Raw genomic sequence first — 17,214 nt, 5'->3', positions numbered from 1 at the left:
GCATTCCTTAGCCACCCATTCACTCCCTCACTCATTCACTCTTTCACTTATTCACGCTCCCACTCGCTCACACTTACTCTGTCACTCACTGACTTACTCACATTCGTTCATTCACGCACTCGCTTACACTTACTCACTCTGTTACTCACTGACTTGCATACCCTCTCGCTCACTCACATTCGGACCGTTACAGAGGCTTTGCCTGTCTTCGTCAGTGAGAACCGAGTTACCAATCTTTGTGTCGTCTGCAAATTTACTGATGCGATTATTGAGTCCAATATCCACATCGTTGATGTAAATAATGAAGAGCACTGGGCCAAGAACCAAGCCCTGAGGGACGCCACTAGTGACCGGCGCCCACTCTGATTTAAATCTGTCAATCACCACTCTTTGTTGTCTGTTTCTCAACCAATTCGCTATCCATTGGTTTACTTGACCGTCAATACCTATTTGCTTTAATTTATAAAGTAATTTATGATGTGGGACTTTATCAAACGCTTTCTGGAAATCAAGATAGACTACGTCCAATTATTTGGTTACGTCATAAACTGAGAAGAGGTCGTTATAAAAGGTCAATAGGTTTGATAGGCAGGATCTTTTGTTACGGAAGCCATGTTGTGAATCCCAAATTAATGAGTGGCTTTCGAGGTAACTCACAATTTTGTCTCTAATTATGCTCTCAAGTAGCTTACCTACAATTGTAGTTAGACTAATGGGTCGGACTCGGTAGTTACCTGGTATCTTTTTGTCTCCTTTCTTAAAAATTGGTGTCACGTTAGCCTTTTTCCAATCCAAAGGGACGATGCCTTGTCGCAAGGAGAGAGAGAGAGAGAGAGAGATGTTTATTATGATGCTTTCAGAGGTTATATTGGGCCTTTAACTACATTCAAACCTGGAAAAACAAGGAAGGTGCAATATTTAAACTTCCCGCGCCAAAGTTGTGTTGCCGAGCCGTTGCCATGACAATCAGCTCGTCCGTATCCTTCTATCTGGCAACCGCGGTCGAACCATTTATTTTATTATACTTCTGTTTAACGTAATGAGATGACCTAAATTTAAAGGCACTAAAGCTTCCAACGGAAATGTCACATGTACTTTAGTGTAATCTTTAGCAGTTTTATATTCAATCACAAACATGATACTTGGTTACTACAATCCCGTTGCAATAGGCTACGCTATTCATGGTTCTTCACTATGATACGTGTTTCAACAGTATATATATGAAATTGATTAGAAAAACATACACACTAGCACATATTTACAAGACATAGGCTACAGAGAACAAGACTATAGCCTACAATTTTTATATATATACTCATGGCCCTTCACTCTATAACATTTGTTCCAAGCTTATACCTATGAAATAAGACTCATAAAATACATACTAGAAGATATTAACAAGGCACACTTAACTAGAACGTAGGAAAATGAAGCCGAGGTCAGAGTGAGGGGATCCGGACGCGAGGTCAAGTGGAGTGAGGGAGTCTGAAGTTGGAATTCCTTTAGTGAGGTGGTTCTAGTGGTTCTCCTTCTATTATGGTCCTCTGGTAGTGTTCCTAGTGGTCCTCCTCTTATATATGGTTCGTCAAAGCTGTCTGGACCATTTGGCAGCAGAGGGAGGCGTGGCCGAGGCGTGGGCAGGTGAAACAGGTGAGTGAGTGGCTGATTAGTTGACCTGTGGGAAGGGAGGTGGTTGTGGTGGTTGTGGTTGGTTGTGGTTGTGGTGGTGTGTGTTTTTGATTGTTTCTTATTCTTGTTATTTCTGTTTCATCCTCTTCGTCTCCCTTTACTTCCTCTGATTGTTTCTTATTCTTGTTATTTCTGTTTCATCCTCTTTGTCTCCCTTTTCTTCCTCTGTTTCTTATTCTTGTTATTTCTGTTTCTTCCTCTTCGTCTCCCTTTTCTTCCTCTGATTGTTTCTATTCTTGTTATTTCTGTTTCTTCCTCTTCGTCTCCCTTTTCTTCCTCTGATTGTTTCTTATTCTTGTTATTTCTGTTTCATCCTCTTCGTCTTCCTTCCTCTGATTGTTTCTTATTCTTGTTATTTCTGTTTCATCTTCTTCGTCTCCCTTTTCTTCCTCTGATTGTTTCTTATTCTTGTTATTTCTGTTTCATCCTCTTCGTCTTCCTTTTCTTCCTTTGTTTGTTTCTATTCTTGTTATTTCTGTTTCTTCCTCTTCGTCTCCCTTTTCTTCCTCTGATTGTTTCTTATTCTTGTTATTTCTGTTTCATCCTCTTCGTCTCCCTTTTCTTCCTCTGATTGTTTCTTTTCTTGTTATTTCTGTTTCATCCTCTTCGTCTTCCTTTTCTTCCTCTGATTGTTTCTTTTCTTGTTATTTCTGTTTCTTCCTCTTTGTCTCCCTTTTCTTCCTCTGATTGTTTCTATTCTTGTTATTTCTGTTTCTTCCTCTTCGTCTCCCTTTTCTTCCTCTGATTGTTTCTTATTCTTGTTATTTCTGTTTCTTCCTCTTCGTCTCCCTTTTCTTCCTCTGATTGTTTCTATTCTTGTTATTTCTGTTTCATCCTCTTCGTCTCCCTTTTCTTCCTCTGATTGTTTCTATTCTTGTTATTTCTGTTTCTTCCTCTTCGTCTTCTTTTCTTCCTCTGATTGTTTCTTTTTCTTGTTATTTCTGTTTCTTCCTCTACGTCTTCCTTTTCTTCCTCTGATTGTTTCTATTCTTGTTATTTCTGTTTCTTCCTCTTCGTCTTCCTTTTCTTCCTCTGATTGTTTCTATTCTTGTTATTTCTGTTTCTTCCTCTTCGTCTCCCTTTTCTTCCTCTGATTGTTTCTTATTCTTGTTTTTCTGTTTCATCCTCTTCGTCTCCCTTTTCTTCCTCTGATTGTTTCTTATTCTTGTTATTTCTGTTTCTTCCTCTTCGTCTCCCTTTTCTTCCTCTGATTGTTTCTTATTCTTGTTATTTCTGTTTCTTCCTCTTCGTCTCCCTTTTCTTCCTCTGATTGTTTCTTATTCTTGTTATTTCTGTTTCATCCTCTTCGTCTCCCTTTTCTTCCTCTGATTGTTTCTATTCTTGTTATTTCTGTTTCTTCCTCTTCGTCTCCCTTTTCTTCCTCTGATTGTTTCTATTCTTGTTATTTCTGTTTCTTCCTCTTCGTCTTCCTTTTCTTCCTCTGATTGTTTCTATTCTTGTTATTTCTGTTTCTTCCTCTTCGTCTTCCTTTTCTTCCTCTTCATCCGTTCGTTTCGTTTTCTTTCTTGTCCTTGTTCTTAAATCTTGTTCATATTCTCTTACTTGTTTGCTTTTTGTTTGTTTGTTTGTTTCTTCTGCTTCGTCTTCTTCTGGTCACCTTTGTCTTGTTATTGTGATAGTAGTAGCTGTTGTTGTTGTTCTTCTTTATCTTCTTCTATAAATCGTTTACCTGTGCTGCTTTGTTGTGTTAATTATACGTGCTTCAGTTTCGCGTGTTTATAGGGTATACATGATACATTTTACGCGCGCGCTTTTTTTTGTGTGTTAAGAACGAAGTCATTACATTGGATCTGACTATAGTAGTGCCATGTGACTCCTGATACATCTTTTTCTCTCCCTTTAATAACTCACTCGTTCACTCACCCGGACTCAGTGAACACGAAGGTAACATCAGCAAAGGTTAAAGATGGATAAAACGAGGTGAAGAGAATTACTAGTCAAAATGAGTGCTCGTTCGTCTCTCTCTCTCTCTCTCTCTCTCTCTCTCTCTCTCTCTCTCTCTCTCTCTCTCTCTCTCTCTCTCTCTCCTTCGCTTCTCATATCTTTAGGGAATCTGACAGGAGGTAATGGTGGAGACAATTACTATAGTCAAAAGAATGCTCGCTAGTCTTCCTCTCCTCTCCTTCCCTTCGCTTGTCATATCTTTAGGGAACTGGACTAGACTTACGTAATGGTGAAAAGAGTACTAGTCAAAGGAATGCTCGCTCGCCTTTCTCCCATCCTCTCACCAGTCTTCCTCTCATCTCATCACAGCCAGTCGTTAGTTCAGTCAAGTCAGACGTTAGGGAAGTGGATAAAATTTATTTGTGAAGAGAATTAATAGTTAAAGAAGTGCTCGTTAGGCTTCCTCTCCCTTTGCTTGTCACACCTTAGCTCCGCAAGTCTTCTTCAGTTAAGTCAGTAAAGGTCAGGGAATTGGATGATATACGTAAAAATCAAGTGAATCAATTGTCAAAGGAGCACTCGGTACCCTTCCCTCCCTTCGCTTGTCACATCTCTTCACATCTTCGCTCCACAAGTCGTCAGTTCCGTGAAGTCAGTAAAGGTCAGGGAATTGGATGATACGTAAAGATCAAGTGAATCAATAGTCAAAGGAGTGTTCGGTACACTTCAACTCCCCTCCCTCCCTTCGCTTATGACATCTCTCTTCACATCTTCGCTTTGCCAGTCTTTTTCAGCTCAGCCAAGTCCGCAAAGGTCAGGGTAGTGAGTGAAACGTCAAGGTGAACTGAATTATTAATAACGTAAAAGGTCTACTCGCTGGCCTGCCTGTTCGATCTCTTCCATCACTAGTCCAGCAGCGTAAACACACAACACATGCTATGCCATAGTACAAAATTACATAACAGGACATAAAACCTAACAGCATCACAGCATAGCACCCTAACATACCATAACAAATCATAACATACTATAACAAATCATAACATAGGAAAGCATAACATACCATACTATAGATTGACATAACATAACATAACAGGACATAACAAAACATCACAGCATAGCAAACCATAACAAAGAATTCCGTAGCATAACATAATAACATAACACAACATAGGAAAACATAACATGGCATACCACAACATAACATAACACAACCTATCATAATATAACACAAGACTGCATAACATACCATAGCATACCTTAACACATAACATAGCACAACGTAACACCAATACAATGCAACACTCACATATGCACGTGTTCTATTGCGTCATCATATTATGCCACCCCTTAACCCCTTTCCTAGACTGAGCAGGTGATACTTATAGGGGAACTTCCACCTTATACGCCCCCTTTCCCCTATGTCCCCCTTCCTCCCCTCTCTCTCCCTTTCCTCCTCTCCTTTCCCCCTTTCCTCTCTCCCCCAAAGTCATAGTCATCGTCACTCTTAGGTTGGATGTGGGTCAGGTAGGAAATCGTGTGCGGTTTTAAACGCCACCTGTTGATTAATTGATTACCTGTTGTGTTTGGGTGAAGGGGGAGGAGTGTGTGTGTGTGTGTGTGTGTGTGTGTGTGTGTGTGTGTGTGTGTGTGTGTGTGTGTGTGTGAATAATCAAACAACATTATACACAAACACAAAGATCCTACTTCTGCCACTCCTCCTCCTCCTTCTACTACTACTACTACTACTACTACTACTACTACTACTACTACTACTACTACTACTACTACTACTACTACTACTACTACTACTACTACTACTATACTACTACTACTACTACTACTATTTCTTCACACTCAACTAAAACATTTATTACTACCACTACTGCTGCAGGAGGCGACGACGGTGTACAGGGGATATGGACGCCTTCGGAGGTAGGGAGGTGACCGAGCCTCCGTGTGTAGTTCCCTCGGCAAGGCAGTGGCGCCCCAAGTGAACAGAATCTCCCGCCCAGGCAAGTGTTGTGGCGTGCATTGTAGGGTGTAAGCAGAGGGGAAGCTGGCACAAGGCGACGTATGGCAGGGTAGACACTTTCGGCTCTCACAACAAACACATTGAGTGATTGATTGATTGAGGTTTATTGTTGCAGAGGATTACAACAAGGGAGCAAAGACTACGAAGGAGATCAGTCGGGTTCTCATTTTTTTTATTTTTTATTACATTCATGGTGAGGAGGCATCGTCAAGGTGGTAGTTTGACCTTTCTCTGTACCATGAACCTAAAAAAAAAACTCTATAAACCAATTGATCTTCTTGGCCTTTGAATTCCCGAAGTGTTTGAGAATATGCGTTTCCCTGTCCTTTCTTTGTATATACAGGCTGCCTTGAATAATGAATGTTCTCAGGTTTTCGTGTAACTGTCTTTGGTTTATATGTTTTTCTTCTCACATCATCAGGTTTTGCATGTCTTTTCCCTGCTCTGAGGACAACTAGCAACATGGCCCTTTCAGCACCCTACCCTGATGACTCCCACCTTCTGCCCACGCCCTCCACACGCCCCTGGCCCCCACAAGCACCCAATGTCACAAGAAGACTCACGAATAGACACTCAGGAGGCGTGTACAGGTCACAGTGGGCTTGGGTGTGGGCGTGGGTGACCCTGGTCGTGCTGGCAGCCCCGACGGAGGCCAAGTACACTGAAGGGTTCCTCAAGGTGTATGAGGTGAGTGCTGACCTGTGCTGAAGACGTGCTGCGCCCTCCTCTCCCCTCCTTCCCATCCCATACTCTGTTCCTGATAGCTTCGAAGTCAGTAACCTCTAACACAATACCATCTAACACAACAAGTTCTTTCCGCTCCGTCATCTCCCGCTATTAAACACAGACTTGCCTTCCCTTTCCCCTTCCTTTCTTTCCCCTGTTCCATTCGCTTCCTCCCTCTTCCATTCTCCACCCTCTCTTCTCTTTCCTTCCCTCCTCTCTTTCTCTTCCCTTCCCTTCCCTCCTCTTTTTCTCTTCCCTTCCCTTCCCTTCCCTCCTCTCTTACTCTTCCCTTCCCTTCCCTCCTCTTTTTCTCTTCCCTTCCCTTCCCTCCTCTCTTTCTCTTCCCTTCCCTTCCCTCCTCTTTTTCTTTTCCCTCCCTCACCACCCTTCCTTCTCCCCTCAGCGTTGGGTCTTCCTGGAGAGGTTCTGCTTCCTCTCCTTCGACGGGACGTTTGAGTTTGAAGTGAGTTATGACCTCCAGTTCGGAACCCAGCGACTCCTCCTCTACTTCGACTCCAAGACCCAGTGGCCGGCCGTGTACAAGACGACCAAGGTGAGACAGCTAGATAGATAGATATAGAGATAGATAGACAGAAAGATAGAGAAAGAGAAAGACAAAATTATGATAAATGGATAGACACAGAGTCAAAAATATACGCAAAGAATAATAAAAAAAGGTGAGACAGCTAGATAGATAGATATAGAGAGATAGATAGACAGATAAATAGAGAAAGAGAAAGACAAAATTATGATAAATGGATAGACACAGAGTCAAAAATATACGCAAAGAATAATAAAAAATTACTAAACAAAGGGAAAGACAGAGTTAAGAGAAAGAGAGCGCAAGAAAAAGTGGACATTAAGAAAGAAAGAAAGAAAAGCAGAAGAGAAAGCCGCAGAGTGAGAGATAGATAAATAGATAGACATAGAGATTTCCATTCCTTTTTCTTTTTCTTCATCCTTCGTTTCATCCCCATTTGTCTCATCTCACTCAATATTCTTTTTCCTTTCTCTTTTCTTACTCTTTCATTCCCTTTGCCTTTCTCTTCATTTTCCTTTCCTTTCCTTTCCTTTCCTTTCCTCTCCTTTCCTTTCCTTTCCTCTCCTTTCCTTTCCTTTCCTTTCCTTTCCTCTCCTTTCCTTTCCCTTACCCTTCTCTTCCTTTCCTTTACCTTCTTCACAATCCTCTCCTTCTCATCTCCCTCCCTACCCTCCCTTTCCTTTCCCTTTCCCTTCTCTTCTTTTCCTTTCCCTTTCCCTTCTCTTCCTTTCCTTTCCCTTTTTCACAATCCTCTCCTCATCTCCCTCACTACCCTTCCTTTACTTTCCCTTTCTCTTTCCATCCTCTTCGATCCCTCTCCTTCTTCTGCTCTACCCTATCCATTCCTCACCTTCCTCTCTTTCTCCCTTCATCTCCCTCCCTTCCCTCACCCTCCCCAGACTTGCGAGGAGAAGGAGGGCGTCTTGATCAAGGGGAATCGCCAGAAGATCAACCTCACGCTCATATCCAACAACCAAGAGTGCGCGGTGGTGCGGGAGCCGGGCGACACGGCCTTCAACCACTGCAAGGGCGTACGCAACTTCAAGAGTCTTCGGGAGCGCTGGTGGTTCATCGCCGTCAGCAACTGTGAGAGCAACAAGGTAAGGAGATGCTGGGGACGGTAGAGAGAGGTGGTTAGAAGATGCTGTGGTTAGGAGACAGTTAGTAAGATAGTAGATGGCTAGGAGTTAGTATGGTAGGTTAGAAGACGGGGGAAGGGAACGAAGGGAAGGTAAGGATATGCTGGGGACGGTAGAGAGAGGTGGTTAGAAGATGCTGTGGTTAGGAGACAGTTAGTAAGATAGTAGATGGCTAGGAGTTAGTATGGTAGGTTAGAAGACGGGGGAAGGGAACGAAGGGAGGTAAGGAGATGCTGTGGACAGTAGAGTTTTTTTTTTTTTTTTTTTTTTTTTTTACGTCTTGGCCTATTGCGCCGGTAGTCTTCTTCCCGGTGGATCCTGATGGTCGGTCCAAGGCTCCTTCCCGGTGGGTCCTGATGATCGGCCCAGCCCGTTCTGGCGCAGGCGAGTGTTTATAGTGGCGCCATCTTGCATTGGCTCATGCTGCCCTCCCGGAGCTCATCTTTAATCCCAGAATCTAGAGTCCGGGTTGATAGGTGGTCTTCTGGACAGCATGTGGGTAGTTTTAAGCCACTCGGCGGCGGTTGATAAATCCCAGCTTGGTGGCACCGGTCGGGGATTGAACTCGCGTCCTCCTGAACGCGGGGGCGTCTTGCTATCTGTTCAGCCACCGCCTACCCTGGTCAGGTGGTTAGAAGATGCTGTGGTTAGGACATAGTTAGTAAGATAGTAGATGGTTAGTAGTTAGTATGGTAGGTTAGAAGACGGGGAAGGTGAAGGTGAAGGGAAAGAAGGGAAGGTAAGTGAATGTAGAGGTAAGAGATGCTGGTGGTTAGATGTTGATGGCTAGCAGATAAGGGGAGATGAAAGAAACGAAGGATGGAGAGGAGAGGAAAGGAAGAGAAAGACAATGGAAGGGAAAGGGTTGGAAGATGAATATGGAGGGAGATAAGAGAAAGGAAGGATAGAGAGAAGGGAGAGGAAAGGAAGAGAAAGAGAATGGAAGAGAAGGGGTTGGAAGATGAATATGGAGGGAGATAAGAGAAAGGAAGGATAGAGAGAAGGGAGAGGAAGGGAAGAAAAGGAAAATAGGAATGGAAGGGTAGATAAGAGGGGATGCGAGAGAGGAATGCTGGATAGAAGGGAGAGGGAAGGAAGAAAAGGAGAACGGAGAAGGAATAGGGAAAAAAGAATGGAAGGGTAGTGAGGGAAATAGAGGAAAGAGAAAAAAAAGGAAAGCAATGTAGAGCTAGAAGATGAAGATGGTTAGTGGATGTAGGTGGGTAGAAGACGAGGGGAGGAAGAGAAGACAAAAAGGAAAGAGGAAAGAAAGGATGGGATAAAGGAAGGCAAGGATTGGCAATGACATGAACGGTGTAAGTAGAAAGTGAAGATGGTGGTGATGGGGGTAAGAAGATGATGATGGTTAGAAGGACTTATTGAAGGTGAAAAGGGTGATGAAATGTAGAAAGAAGTGAAGGAAGAGGTGTGGGAAGGTATATAGATAAAACTAATACTCATACACTGTGGTTTTCTACGCGTGCATTGAGAGACAGACGCTCGATAAAAAGTTAGAAAGGAAAAGAAAAGATAGGGAAAGTAGAGTAGTAGAGAGCTTCAACTGATCCCGTTTTCCATTCTATTTCCCTTTCCATTCTCTTTTTCTACATTTATTATCCATCTAACCCTATATTGCTTTCCCTTTTTGTCTTGCTTTTTTTCCCCTTTCTCTTCTCTTCCTCTATCTCCCTCACTACCCTTCCATTATTTTCCCTATTTCTTCTCCTTTCTCCTATTCTTCCTTTCCTCTCCCTTCTATCCATCATTCCTTTCTTGCATCTCTCCTCCTATCTACCCTTCCATTCCTGTTTCCCTTTTCTTTCTTTCTCTTTCTCTTCCTTTCCTCTCCCTTCTCTCTATCCTTCCTTTCTCTTATCTCCCTCCGTATTAATCTTCCAACCCTTTCCCTTCCTTTCTCTTTCTCTACCTTTCCTCTCCCTTCTCTCTATCCTTCCTTTCTCTTATCTTCCTCCATATTCATTTTCCAACCCTTTCCTTTCCCCTTCTCTCTCTCTCGCAGGGCCTGGAGTTGTCGTATAAACTCACCATGACCAACGGGAACTCCTACTGGTTCAGACACTTTTCCGCCGACGAATTCTGTGAGTACTAACATATATTCGAGCAGTTCCTTTCTTTCTTTATTTATTTCTTTGTGTTCTTGCTTTCTTACTGTGTTTTCTTTCTTTCTCTTTCTTTGTCTTTCGTTTTTCTTTCATTCTTTGTCTTTCTTTATTTTTTTTTTTCGTCTTTTTTTTTTCTTCCTTTCTATTTTATTTTTATGAGGCTAGTGTGAGTTTGACAAGGCTTTCGTAGAGGTTGTGTTAGTATTTCCATGGATAGTTTTATGAGGCTAGTGATAGTTTGACAAGGCTTTCTTTTTCTTTCTTTCTTTTTCTTTCTTTTTTTTCTTTCTTTCTTTCTCCCTTCTCATTATTTTCTCTTCTTTCTTTCTTTCTCCCTTCCTTCCTTTCTTTAATTATTTTCTCTTTCATTCTTTTTCTTTCTTCTTTCTTTTTTTCCTTTTTCTCCCTGACTTTCATTCTTTATCCTTTCTTTCTTTCCTCTTGCTTTCTTTTTTCTTTCCTTCTCCGTAAACACGATAATATTCATCTCAAGTCCATTTATTCCGGAACCTCCTTTTTTTTTCAGAATAATTAAGGAACAACACACATATTTCCATCTTTTTCTTCCCCTAACACATTTTAACACTTTTTTTTTCTATATATATTTCCATCTATTCCGTCACTCACTTCTTTTTTTAGCTGCATTAAGGAACGCCTCATATCTACTTCCATCTACTTTTCTCCTAACACATTTTTTCTTCTTGTGTTTCCGCGTCAGACATCCTGCAGACGAACCTGACGGCGCTGGGGCTGCAGGTGGGCGTGGTGTTGCTCTCCTGCCTCGCCTCAGGTAAGGGCGTGGGTTGATTATTACAGGTGTGGGTTTGGGATACGGTGCTGGGAAGGGCATTGGGACTCACTTCTTTTTCTTCTTTTTGATCCTTCTCTTCGTGTTCTTGTTCGTGTTGTCTTTGTTCTTGTTCTCTTCTACGTTTTGGTTTTGTTCACGTAATTGTTCTTCTTGTTCGTTTTCCTTGTTCTTGTTCTTTGTTCACTTGTTCTTTTTTCTTGTTTTTTTTTTTACAGCAAAGGAGACAGCACAAGGGCACACAAAAAAAGGAAACAATAATAAAAAAAAGCCCGCTACTCGCTGCTCCTGTAAAGAATCGGAAGAGGTGGCCGAAAGGGGGGTCAATTACGGGAGGAGTTGTTGTTGTTGTTGTTGTTGTTGTTGTTGTTCACAATCTCTCGTACTCTACTTCAAAACTGACTTAACAATTCTTCCTTACAAACTATTCTACAGTTACCTCTCAGTCTTTCGTATACGAGCTTTTGGATGGTCTAACTTGCGGCATCTCTCAACGTATCAATCCACCATACTTCTTCAGTTTCTTTGTCTATTCGCTAAGTATTACCATAGGATCGAACTCGCTAACTAACTTACCTTTCAACATCCCTCACCATAGCATTCCACCGTTCTTTGTAATTTTTTCGTCTATTCGTCAGTATTGCCGTGGGATTAGTCACACTAACTTAACTTCATTCTTCTTCATTTTCAACATCCCTCAACAATAGCATTCCACCGTCCTTCTTAATTTTTTCGTCTATTCGTCAGTATTGCCGTGGGATCAGTAACTCTAACTTAACTTCATTCTTCTTCATTTTCTTCCTCCATTCGTTAAAGCTTGCCGTAAGATCTAACCCCTCTAACCTCACCTCACTTCGCGTCACAGCCAGGCTCAAGAAACGCGAGCTGCTGCACACCACCTATCGCCTCTACCTGTCGACGGCCGTGACGCAGGTGTTCGCCCTCGTCTTCCTCACGCTGCACTACGCCAAGTACGGCCTCAACGGTGTCGGCTTCCCCTTCAGCAAGCTATTGGGTGAGTAGATATGTCGAGGGGGTAAGGGAAGAGAAGGGAAGGGAAGGAAAGGGAAGGGAATGAAAGGGATAGGATGGGAAGATAATGTTTGAGGAAAGGGGAAAGGAAAGGGAATAGTGGGAAAAGAAAGGAAAAGTAAGTGAATGATTAAATGAAAGGAGAAAGGGAAGGGAAAGAGGAACCGGAAAGGAAGAGAAGGTACATGTTCCAGGAAAGGTAAAGGTGGAGAAAGGGACAGGAAAAGTGATTGGTGGGTGGTTAAGTTGAAGAGGGGGAATGGGAGGGAAGGGAAGGGGAAGAGAAGAGAAAGGGGGATAAACAGTGATTGGTGGGTGGGTAAGTTGGAGAGGGTAAATGGGAGGGAAGGGAAGGGGAAGAGAAGAGAAAGGGGGATAAACGGTAACCAGACATCCCTTTCTATATACGTTTAAGTTAGTGTATACTCCAACCAGAGCCATAGAATAAATATCACAGGCGCCATGTTGCTACTAAAAAGATCCGCGCGAAATTCACATTGATGCTGATACAAGTTTTTTTTTGTGTTGTAGGTATTATCAGGATGTCGAAGAAGTACTTAGAACACACAGACACACACACACACACAAAAAAAACACTTGTATCAGCATCCATTTGAATTTTGCGCGGCTCATTGAGGAACAACATAGCGCCTGCGATGGAGGTGACTAAACTTCTATTGTATGGCGCTGACCACACTCAGCACCAGTAAACACCCCCAACCCCTCACCACCTCCCCTCCAGGCCGCATGCTCCACTGACTAAACTTATATTGTATGGCTCTGACCACACTCAGCACCAGTAAACACCCCCAACCCCTCACCACCTCCCCTCCAGGCCGCATGCTCCACGCTGCCAGCACGGTGATGATGGTCCTGCTGCTGCTGCTGGCCGCCAAGGGGTTCAACATCACGCGCGGGAGACTCAGACAGAACTCCGCGGTGCGCCTCACCGCCTTCATGTGCATCTACATCGTCACCAGCGTCGGTCTGTTCATCTACGAGCAACAGGTGAGGTTTGATCTTGTCTTTACCGTTTCTTACACTCGTACAATATTGGTAGTTTTTTTTTTACAACAAAGGATACAGCTCAAGGGCACAAAAAAGTAAACAATAATATAAAAAAAGCCCGCTACTCGCTGCTCCCAAAAAGAATCTAAGGAGGTGGCCGAAAGAGTGGTTGAAGTGTAAAAAGAGAGTTCCAACCTGCTCTATTTCGTCCTCACATTGCATCCCCCTTTTTGCCATATATATATATATATATATATATATATATATATATATATAAATATATATATATATATATATATATATATATATATATATATAAATATATACAGTATATTTAATTTTGATTTAAATCATAATTTATTTTACTTTGCTCTAAATCGACTTAAATCAAAACAACCCTGATATGCACACACATACACCCATACATACACGCATAAGGGTTGTCTTCGAGAGGTAGTTCAACCCTCACGTCCATGTTGCTTTTATCGTATTTCTGAATTTGAGTTTGTGGGTTATCTTCGGGGGGGAATTCTACCACTACGTGCATGTTGCTTTTATTGTGTTTTTGGATGTTCGCTTGAGTTTGTGGGTTTTCTTCTTGAGATAATTGAAGCGTTACTTCCATGCAGCTTTTACTGTGTTCTTGAATGTGTGTAAGATTTGCGGGTACGCTGCGGGGGGTAACTCACCTGTTACGTCTATTTAGCTTTATTGTATTTCTGAGATTCGCTTGGCCTCGGGGATCAGGCACGGGATTTTGATTCCTTGAGATGGGGCACCTTTCTCTCTACGGCTTACCATACATTGGGTCGAGATTTACCACATCACCTCGGTTTGAGATATGCCGTTTTAGGGACCTTGGAGTTGACGTTGCATAGGGCCGAATCTAGAGCTAGTGGCACCTTTTGTAGTGAAGATCGCTACGGGAGCTGATTGGCTGGACGGAAGGAGGGTGATGTTAGCTACGGGAGCTGATTGGCTGGACGGAAGGAGGGTGATGTTAGCTACGGTGATTGGTTGGATGGAAGGATGTCTTATTCTTCAAAGTATCGGCGCCTCGGTTCGCCTGTTTGAAAAGCCTCTCGTTGAAGCTGCTGGGGTATTCATGGACTGTTTTGTGATCCTTGTGATAGCTGTACACGCCTTCTGCACCATGAATAGTAAATCACCCATGACAACCCGGTTAATCTTCTCCGTGGCCTTGGGAAAAAGTCATAATGGGACCCCGATACGTTTAAAAATATGTCCCTAGGAGTAAGAAGTGAGCATTTTCTCCCTTCAATAATTGTTTAATCCCACTGTTTAAAACATTACGCGAAATAGATGAATAAGAATAACAACACTGGTATTTGTCCCGAGGTTACGGACTGATGGAAAGGGAAGGAGAAAAAATGGAGTGTTAAGTGAAAGGAGAGAGAGGAAGTGGAGAGAAGAAAGTGAAAGGAAAGGTAAAAAGGGAAAGTGTAAATACGAGGAAGAAAAAGAAAGGGAAGGAAAAAAGGGATCTGTTAGTGGAAGAAGAGAAAATTGGAGAAAACAAAGAGAAAGTTAATGAAAAAATGTGTGATTGGAGGGAGGAAAAAAAGTCGAGGGGAGAGAGAGAAAAGGAACGATGGAGAAAATTAAAAGATGGATATAAGAAAGAGGGGAATAAGAGAACTGAGGAGAAACGAAGGAACGGCAGTAATGGAGAGAGAGAGAAAAGCTGAAAATGGAGGAAAAGGAAAAGAGAGGAAGAAACTAGGAAAAGGAGACACTGATAAGATAAAAAGGAAGTAGGAGAAAAAAATGAAGTAAGGAAGTAGGGAATAGTGAAGAGGATAAAGGAGGAAGGAAGGAAGGAAATAAGAATGTCAGGGAGTGAGGAAGGAAGTAAAGAAGTAAGGGAGAAAGAGAAGAAGGAAGTAGGGAGGTAAAAGAGTAAGGAAGTAATGAATAAAAAAAAGTAGGATTGAAATAGGAAAGAAGCAAGAAGTGATGGAGAGGAGGGGGAGGAGAGGAAGGATGGAGGAAAGAAGGGGGAGAAAATGGAGGAAAAGGGGGAGAGAAAACATCAAACGGGAAGGAAGGGAAGACAAGTGAGGTGTGAGGACAGGAAAAGGAAGGAGGGAGGAAAGAAAGGGTAGGAGAGAGAGAGAGAGAGAGAGAGAGAGAGAGAGAGAGAGAGAGATTTCCCTTCCCCTCACTCTCTTTTCCTCGCTTTCTAACCTTCCTCTTCTCTCCCCCTCCAGATGTTTGACCCCGGCGAGGTGCTGTACCTGTACGAGTCGCCGGCGGGGTACGGGCTGGTGGGGCTGCGGCTGCTGGCGTGGCTCAAGTTCCTCTACTCGTGCTTCTTCACCGTCAAGCACTACCCGGAGAAGATAACCTTCTACGGGCCCTTCTTCGCCTTCTACTCCATCTGGTGAGTTCGTGTGCCCCTCGCCTTGTTATCTAGATTTTTTTTAAGCAAATGAGGAAGCTAATGGACAAAAAAAAAAAAAAAAAAAAAATCTGCTCCCCTTCCCCTTCTCTTCACCGCCCCCCCCCCTGCACGTCCATCCTGACTCCTCTTTTCTCCTCTCTCTCCTCCCCGCCCGCCGAAGGTTTCTGGCCGGCCCGGGCATCATCATCATCAGCAACCACTTCATCGACAAGTGGGTGCGGGAGAAGGTGGTGAACGGCGTCGACCTGGCCATCACGCTGCTGGGACACCTGTTCTTCCTGGTGGGTGGCGGGGTGCTGTTTGCTCTCTTCTGCCTGGCGGGTGGCGGGGGTGTTATGTTTGTTCTTTCTACCTGTTGGGCGGCTGGGGGTGTTCTTACCTGTGTTCTCTCTCTCCCTCCCCTCCCGCAGGTCCTGACCCGCCCCAGCGCCGCCAACCGTAACTTCCCCTACCACGTCCGCACGGCGCAGGTGAGGGCGCTGGAGCACTCCTCGACGGGCGTGGTGGGCAACAACACCCTCGACGCCTTTGCCGCGCACCGCTACGCCCCCGACCTGCCCCAGCCGCGCACCCACGCCGCGCCCGACCTCTTCTTGGTGTCCGGGGCGGTGGAGATGGTGAGGAGCGGAGGGAGAGAAAGGATGGGGAAGGGAGAAAGGGAGGAAGAGCTGTGAGGGAATGGGAGAGAAGGAAGGGAAGAAAGAAGAGAGGGGGTAGAAAAAGGGTTGGTTGAAGGAAGTGAAGGAAGAAAGGAGTAGGGAGTGAATAGAAGGAGGGAAGGCTGGGTTTGTGTGTGGTTGAGGAAGGGGAAGAAAGGAAGAAAGAAAGGATGAAAGGAGTAGTAAGAAGTGAAAAAAAAAAGGGAGAGTTCGTGAATAAAAGATAGAAGAGACGGAGGAAGGAAAGACCGTAATGAGGAGAAATGAATAAGTGGAGAGAGGGAGGAGGGTGAGTTCGTGGATGTAAGAGAGGAAAGGAAGGAGAAAAGAGGAGATTGAAAAGGAGATGAATGGAGAAAGAAAGGGAGGGAAGATGAGTTTGCGGTTGTAACAGAGGGAACGAAAGAAAAGAAAAAATAGAGAAGGAAAAGAAGATGAATGGAGAAAGAAAGGGAGGGAAGATAAGTTTGCGGTTGTAACAGAGGGAACGAAAGAGAAGGAAAAGAGAAGGTGAGGTAAAGTAAAGGGAGAAAAGAAACTCGAGGATGGGAAAAGGAAAGCAGAGGAGGAAGACATGGAGGACTTATAAATGTGAGACAGAACAGAGGAAGGAAAGAATAGATGGAATGGAAGGAGAGAATAATGGAGGAATAAAGGAAGGATAAGTGAAAGAGAATGGGAAGAGAGGAGGAGGATTTTGATAAAGGAAGGAAAGATAGGAATAGGGAGACGGACAATGATGAAAAAGGGAATTGAGGAAAGGGAGGATTAGGAAGAGATAAGAGGAAGAAAGACAGGAGGAGGATTTTGATAAAGGAAAAGAAGATAAAAAAAGTAATTTGTAGTTTGAGAGAGAGAGAGAGAGAGAGAGAGAGAGAGAGAGAGAGAGAGAGAGAGAGAGAGAGAGAGAGAGAGAGACTAACCTACCCCCTCCCCCTTTCTCTCCCCTCACAGATTTTTCTCCCACCCCCAAATGCATCGCCAAGGAGGACAAGAGCTACCCCCACCACGCCCCCCCGTCCCCCCCGCCCCCCCAGCCCCCTCCACCCAAGGACGACCCCTCCCCCTGACCCCCACCTTCACCCCCACCCCCTTCACCGCCACCACCAACAACAACACCAGTA

The 17,214-nt window shown here is 43.7% G+C and overlaps 1 protein-coding gene across 1 annotated transcript; it reads left to right on the top strand.

The window, feature by feature from the left end:
- The first annotated feature begins 742 nt into the window (after positions 1-742).
- LOC127005108 (transmembrane protein 145-like) lies at positions 743-16,126 on the top strand. The gene is made up of 12 exons (XM_050873672.1): positions 743-1,650; positions 5,489-5,609; positions 6,051-6,316; positions 6,759-6,908; positions 7,796-7,996; positions 10,056-10,134; positions 10,877-10,948; positions 11,832-11,981; positions 12,834-13,006; positions 15,238-15,410; positions 15,592-15,712; positions 15,842-16,126. The coding sequence occupies exons 3-12, from the start codon at positions 6,092-6,094 to the stop codon at positions 16,103-16,105; spliced, it is 1,608 nt and encodes a 535-aa protein (XP_050729629.1). The 5' UTR covers positions 743-1,650; positions 5,489-5,609; positions 6,051-6,091; the 3' UTR covers positions 16,106-16,126.
- The last annotated feature ends 1,088 nt before the right edge of the window (positions 16,127-17,214 follow it).

This window comes from Eriocheir sinensis, chromosome 29 (genome assembly GCF_024679095.1).
Source record: "Eriocheir sinensis breed Jianghai 21 chromosome 29, ASM2467909v1, whole genome shotgun sequence".
Lineage (NCBI taxonomy): Eukaryota > Metazoa > Arthropoda > Malacostraca > Decapoda > Varunidae > Eriocheir > Eriocheir sinensis.
Note: the sequence above shows the minus strand (reverse complement) of the source record. Positions and strands in the feature narration are given on the sequence as shown.

Bases quoted from the DNA above. Each gene is read 5' to 3' on its own strand.
- LOC127005108 (XM_050873672.1), top strand. From the start codon at position 6,092: ATGGCCCTTTCAGCACCCTACCCTGATGACTCCCACCTTCTGCCCACG. The intron at 10,949-11,831 runs GTAAGGGCGTGG...TTCGCGTCACAG, and splicing joins GCTCTCCTGCCTCGCCTCAG to CCAGGCTCAAGAAACGCGAG. The intron at 11,982-12,833 runs GTGAGTAGATAT...CCTCCCCTCCAG, and splicing joins CCCCTTCAGCAAGCTATTGG to GCCGCATGCTCCACGCTGCC.